Genomic DNA, 7334 nt, shown 5'->3' on the forward strand with positions numbered 1-7334 from the left:
CATTCGGAATAAATCTGATACTCTTACTCTGTGTGTGTGTGTGATATATATATATATATATATATATATATATATATATATATGTGTGTGTGTGTATATATGTGATATATATATATATATACTGCTATTCGAGAAGCGCCCCCTGCAGGCTCCAGTACTATTGGGGTTTTTCACCCGTTTAATTTATAAAGCTGTTCCCTGCTGTTTCTATACACATTATCGGGGCTTTTAGGGCCGTAGAACCCTGCGATCCCCTCATACCCAGCAAACATTCTGACCTCCTAGAAAAGAGGGGCAACAGGGGGGAGAGAGGGGCATCAGGGATTTGGGAAAGAGACTGGCCAAACTAGAAGAGAGACACTTGGCAGGTACATAGACATAAATAGCAGTCTGGGCCACATATAGAGACTGGGGCAAAAATGATTATTCCCACGTGAAATCCTGATGATGGCGCTATATAAAACTAATCATAATAATAATAATAATTCGTAGTCATAAAATCTGCATTATTTTAAATTGTTTGTTTGTTTGTTTTGTTTTTAGTATAAAATCGAAAAATGAGAAGGATCAGCCAGAAACTCCCTCGGTTACCAGCCAGGATATCCGCATCATTTCACCTTCATTCCGGTATACGATGAACTACAGGAAAGTTGGCAGGTGCATCATTATCAACAACAAAAACTTCGATGCAAAGACAGGTATGCATTGTGACGTCGTAGAAAAATAACATGCGCAGCGTCTCTGCCACACAAAGGCTTTCTTCTCCGGGGGGAGGTAGATGGGAACTATAATCTACTTCAAAGGAAACGTCCAACTTAACATACAGTGTTTATATAATCGCTCCAAAGGTTGGGGTCACTTACAAATGAAATCACTCCCATCACTCCTGTGCTCCAATGGCCCTTTATCACTCCCATCACTCCTGGGTTCCAATGGCCCTTTATCACTCCCATCACTCCTGTGCTCCAATGGCCCTTTATCACTCCCATCACTCCTGTGCTCCAATGGCCCTTTATCACTCCCATCACTCCTGTGTTCCAATGGCCCTTTATCACTCCCATCACTCCTGTGCTCCAATGGCCCTTTATCACTCCCATCACTCCTGGATTCCAATGGCCCTTTATCACTCCCATCACTCCTGTGCTCCAATGGCCCTTTATCACTCCCATCACTCCTGTGCTCCAATGGCCCTTTATCACTCCCATCACTCCTGTGTTCCAATGGCCCTTTATCCCTCCCATCACTCCTGTGTTCCAATGGCCCTTTATCACTCCCATCACTCCTGTGCTCCAATGGCCCTTTATCACTCCCATCACTCCTGGGTTCCAATGGCCCTTTATCACTCCCATCACTCCTGTGCGCCAATGGCCCTTTATCACTCCCATCACTCCTGTGCTCCAATGGCCCTTTATCACTCCCATCACTCCTGGGTTCCAATGGCCCTTTATCACTCCCATCACTCCTGTGTTCCAATGGCCCTTTATCACTCCCATCACTCCTGTGTTCCAATGGCCCTTTATCACTCCCATCACTCCTGTGCTCCAATGGCCCTTTATCACTCCCATCACTCCTGGATTCCAATGGCCCTTTATCACTCCCATCACTCCTGTGCTCCAATGGCCCTTTATCACTCCCATCACTCCTGTGCTCCAATGGCCCTTTATCACTCCCATCACTCCTGTGTTCCAATGGCCCTTTATCACTCCCATCACTCCTGTGTTCCAATGGCCCTTTATCACTCCCATCACTCCTGTGCTCCAATGGCCCTTTATCACTCCCATCACTCCTGGGTTCCAATGGCCCTTTATCACTCCCATCACTCCTGGGTTCCAATGTCCCTTTATCACTCCCATCACTCCTGGGTTCCAATGTCCCTTTATCACTCCCATCACTCCTGGGTTCCAATGGCCCTTTATCACTCCCATCACTCCTGGGTTCCAATGGCCCTTTATCACTCCCATCACTCCTGTGTCCCAACGGCCCTTTATCACTCCCATCACTCCTGTGCTCCAATGGCCCTTTATCACTCCCATCACTCCTGGATTCCAATGGCCCTTTATCACTCCCATCACTCCTGTGCTCCAATGGCCCTTTATCACTCCCATCACTCCTGTGCTCCAATGGCCCTTTATCACTCCCATCACTCCTGTGTTCCAATGGCCCTTTATCACCCCCATCACTCCTGTGTTCCAATGGCCCTTTATCACTCCCATCACTCCTGTGCTCCAATGGCCCTTTATCACTCCCATCACTCCTGTGCTCCAATGGCCCTTTATCACTCCCATCACTCCTGGGTTCCAATGGCCCTTTATCACTCCCATCACTCCTGGGTTCCAATGGCCCTTTATCACTCCCATCACTCCTGGGTTCCAATGGCCCTTTATCACTCCCATCACTCCTGGGTTCCAATGGCCCTTTATCACTCCCATCACTCCTGTGTCCCAATGGCCCTTTATCACTCCCATCACTCCTGTGCTCCAATGGCCCTTTATCACTCCCATCACTCCTGTGCTCCAATGGCCCTTTATCACTCCCATCACTGGCACGTTGTGTTCGCTGATCCAAGTTTAAGTTTAAAAGGCTAACTGATGGTTAGAAACCCTTTTGCAATTATGTTACAGCCAGAAGTAGATATATGGAACAGCCTCCCAGCAGAAGTGGTAGAGGGTAATACAGTGAGGGTATTAAACGACTGATTAAGGTTTGAGTCGTTACGGGGGCCGGGGGGGGCGATCTGCCGGCAGGGTCTGTGTTTTTTTTTTCTCTGCCCGATTCTTACAACTGCAGAACGCGTGTTAAGCGGAGATAATTTTTTTAACCCTTTCCTAGGCATGTGCGTTCGCAATGGCACGGACAAGGATGCCGGCGACCTGTTACACTGCTTCAGAAGCCTGGGATTCGATGTAACTGTTTACAACGACAAGAGCTGCGACGAGATGGAAAGACTGCTACAAAACGGTGAGAATACCACCTCTGCTGGAATGCTGCTCTGCATTTATCTACAACACAAACCAGCAGGGATACTGATCCTATGTCACCTATATGATTTACCAAAGCGTCTCAGACCTGGGTGGTCTTTTCCACTTACCCGACCCAGTTAAACGGACAGTACAATGTCCCAAAAAGAAAGCGCTTTAATATGCATTCTTTTGGGAGGAACTGCAGCTACAGCGCTGCAGCTCCCCTGCTTCTCTATGGTCTAATGATGCACGCCATAGCTTGGAGGAGCCAATCCATGGCAGGAAAGCGCTCTCTGGGTTGCCTGTTTTGTCTCGGACCATCTAACGGGGATGAAGGGCTAGTGATAAGAGATTCTGGTAAGAACCTGTATTGGGAATACGTGCCAACACCCCCGGTGAGAATCAGGACTGCTCCGTAAAGGGGGTCCCTCTGGTGTTTTTTTCGTTCAGCATGCGCGGGCGTTCAGCGAATCAAAGCGAAGCGTTCAGAATATCGTCTTTCGTTTCAGTGGCTCAGCAAAACCACAGCGAGAGTGCGTGCTTCGCGTGCGTCCTCCTGAGTCACGGAGAAGAAGGGCAGATTTACGGCACGGACGGGGCGATGGCCATCAAATCCCTGACCAGCCTTTTCCGGGGCGACAAATGTAAAAGTCTTGTCGGGAAACCCAAACTCTTTTTTATTCAGGTAATTCAGACCCAAAGAAACCGTCGTCCCTTTTAACTCGCAGGAAGCGATGTTTGCTTGAAGGAGGTTTACGGGAACGGCGGGACTTTGCTTTCAGCTTCTGTTGACATTGCGGCCGTACGGAAGGACCCGCTCGTGACTCTCTTGCCCCCTTTCAGGCTTGCAGGGGCTCGGAGTTTGACGAGGGAATCCAGACGGACTCCGGACCGGCTAATGACTCACTGGAGACCGATGCCAACCCTCGATACAAGATCCCGGTAGAGGCAGACTTTTTATTTGCATATTCGACCGTGCCAGGTATTGCGCTAACGACAGCGTGCAAATAGCTCTAATAATAATAATAATAACGGCCCTCATGGACACCCTGACTTGTTATGGAGAAGCCCTTTTTGAATTTATCGTTTGCTACAATCTCGGGTGTCTAATTTCTATTTTATTTATGGGTCGTAAAATTTTTTTGGGTATAAATACAGTGATGTCATGCACCAGGTAGATCCTGATGTATGTAGAAAACATGCGTTTCTGCAGACAGGAGACCGATCATAGCACAGACTACCTCCAGAGCCTAAAACTGCCACAACTGGTTGGCCAAGTTTTTGAAAGCTTTTTTTTTTTTTTTTTTTTTATTCTGCCAAAACTGCAGGGTTTTCCCCCCCTCTTCGGTACATGAGTGATGAGAGTGATGAGAGTTCCGTCTGCTCGGAAATAGAATGTTCGCTTTCTGGGCTGCTGTTTCACGGGACTGATGTTATCGGCTGATATTTTGTTTTGTTATCGTGTTTTCTACACATTTGGAAATGTTACATTTAATGATACTTTTTTACCATAAAGGCAAATCCCGGAGTAGATCTGATACGGGGGTCTCGGTTTGGGGGAATCGGCAGGAATATTCAGGCGAATATAATATAATATAGAATGTTAACAGAGTTCCAAACGTTGCTCGTTGCCGCTTATTAGGAAGTCATTTGAATTCCTCGTCCGCGATCGCAACGCACGTCGGTCATTGTCTCCTTTTGTCGCTTTCAGGTTATTATTCCTGGAGAAACCCCGGGAAGGGCTCCTGGTTCGTTCAGGCTCTGTGCAGCGTCATCTCCAAACACGGCAAAGAACTGGAGATCATGCAGATCCTTACACGGGTCAACTACATGGTGGCGACCAGTTTCGAGTCGTGGTCCGACGATCCGCGCTACAGCGAGAAGAAGCAGATACCCTGCGTGGTCTCCATGCTGACCAAAGAACTGTATTTCTCTGGGTAAATAAAACCGGCGACGATCGGGGAGGGATCTCCAGGCTGCGGCGGGAGTTCCGCGTCATACGTGTTTACGTGTTTCGTGTCGGTTGTGTTGTATGTTGCCGTTTAGATGTGGGTAGGCGCCTGCGTATTGTGGAAAAACAGCTGCCGACTCGAAAGGGAACATGAAACGGACATTAGAGTTTAGCGTTTGATCGGCGTTATCCCGCTGCTCCGACTCAGACCAGCGATCGGTTCCTTCTCTAACCGCCTCGCTTTTTTGATGACTTTAGCTGGAATTTTTTTGTTATTATCCTCAAAAAAAAAATAAATTCAAATCAATTCAAGAAAACAGATTATTTTAAATATTTTATCTGAATATTATATTGTTACAATTTATTAAGTTTTATTAAGTAATACATATTATTTGTGACGTTACGTCGATGACATCACTTTATCTCTCATATATAGACCGCAGAAATGAAGAAGGTTAAACCAGTGAGGAAGTTTAAGCCGACATGGAACGTCCTGAATAAACCCCAGGACCAAGTTAGGCTTAAGATCTGACATCAGCTGATAAAGCGGGCCGATGTCTCTTATCTGCAATCAAAACTTATGTTTTCTGTCTCATATTTGTTTATGCATTTATTGTTATTATTTTATTTTTTAAACACTGCCAGGACTTCTACTCCCTGAGGATCATGAGAGTTGGAGTCCACTCTAACTGGCAGTCCATATAATGGTTATCCACATTTTAAGCTTATTTTAAACTAGATACTGTATCTATAGTGGCTCGTTGTTCAGCAGACATCTACTTTTTATTATTTGTTTTCTTCACTTGTCATGAAGTCTTTAAAATGTATGGAAAACATATAAACAGGATAAAAAAGTAAGCACAAGAGGCATAGTTTTAGTGCGAATCCGTGGTTAAAGACGTTTAATAAATGTTGAACCGTTACAAACGACTGTGAATACAGAAAAATGCAATAACTGCCCTGGAGAAAAGCCTGTCCCTGGTGTTTTTTTGTTGTTGTTGTTTTTTCCTCCTTTTATAACCCAAAAGACAAGCTGCAGCTTCACAATTTTACCTGCAGGATAAGGGAGAAAAAATTCTCAATAATAACCCTATTGGAAAAAATATTTACATTTTTATTAAATTTCACACAATTGATTAATTTAATACTCACAATATCGAAAAATCACAAAATCAAATTCTGTGACCGTTGTGATGCAAAGTTGTGTTGATTTTATCCCTTAAGCTTCTCCAAAAAATGATTAAATGGATTGAAAATGTAAAAAAAATAAAAAAATATATATATATACTTTAATATCTGTTATATACGTTAAAATCTTTACAAATTCTGCAACAACCAAGCTGCGTTTTTATTGCTGAAATGACTGAAAATCTTGTCTTTGAAATCTCAGGTTTTTAAAAATCTTTATAAACAAAATATTGGTAAATTCTGTCCAATAATGTTTTTGTTTTTTACAATCTGAAAAAATATGCAAAAAGGTGACTTTGATGTAAATATTTAGTTGCCTCAAATTAAATCACAAATGTTACATTTTTCTTGCTTCCTTGATATTTATTCAATTCTTTAACACTAAACAAGGGAGGTTCCGCAGATATACACATTCATATAGGTATATACATATATAATATACAGATATACATATATTCATATAGATATATAATTTACAGATAGATATACAGATATATATATATTCATATAGATATATAATTTACAGATAGATATACAGATATATATATATTCATATAGATATACAGATATATAATATACAGATAGATATACAGATATACATATATTCATATAGATATATAGATATATAATATACAGATAGATATACAGATATACATATATTCATATAGATATACAGATATAGATATATAATATAGTTATACAGATACATTTATTCAAATAGATATATAATATACAGATAAATAATTAGATATATATATATAATACAGATAGATATAAAATATATAGATATACATATAATAATATACATATATTCATATACAGTAGATATATAATATACAGATAGATATACATATATATAATACAGATAGATATACATATATTCATATAGGTCTATAATACACAGATAGATATATAATACACAGATATACATCTATCCATATAGATCCACAGATATATACGTTCTACGTACTAACTAACTATGATGCTTAAAGCAGATCTGTTACTTAATAAACTTATAAAATGCTCTAAAATAACATAATACACATATTGGTAACGCCACTTATTTGTGTCCCATGGGAGCGGCCATGTTAACACCCTGCACTCTGCAGTATCTGCATGATTATTCCTCCCCATTAAGTAATCTCTCCCCTAAGTTGCTGACTGTTGTTTGATTGGTTCAGGCAGCCTTCGTAAAGGGTGAGAAAATCAGTAAATTTAGAATTTTTTACATTCTA

General features: G+C 42.0%; 1 protein-coding gene across 1 annotated transcript; it reads left to right on the forward strand.

The window, feature by feature from the left end:
- Window positions 1-571: 571 nt before the first annotated feature.
- Window positions 572-4901, forward strand: LOC149277528 (caspase-7-like). Its single transcript, XM_089502810.1, has 5 exons — window positions 572-698; window positions 2830-2958; window positions 3470-3645; window positions 3804-3942; window positions 4672-4901. The coding sequence occupies exons 1-5, from the start codon at window positions 635-637 to the stop codon at window positions 4899-4901; spliced, it is 738 nt and encodes a 245-aa protein (XP_089358936.1). The 5' UTR covers window positions 572-634.
- Window positions 4902-7334: the final 2433 nt, after the last annotated feature.

Source organism: Sceloporus occidentalis, unplaced genomic scaffold, assembly GCF_023333645.1.
Source record: "Sceloporus occidentalis isolate IW3139 unplaced genomic scaffold, rSceOcc1.0.p SCAF_212, whole genome shotgun sequence".
NCBI lineage: Eukaryota > Metazoa > Chordata > Lepidosauria > Squamata > Phrynosomatidae > Sceloporus > Sceloporus occidentalis.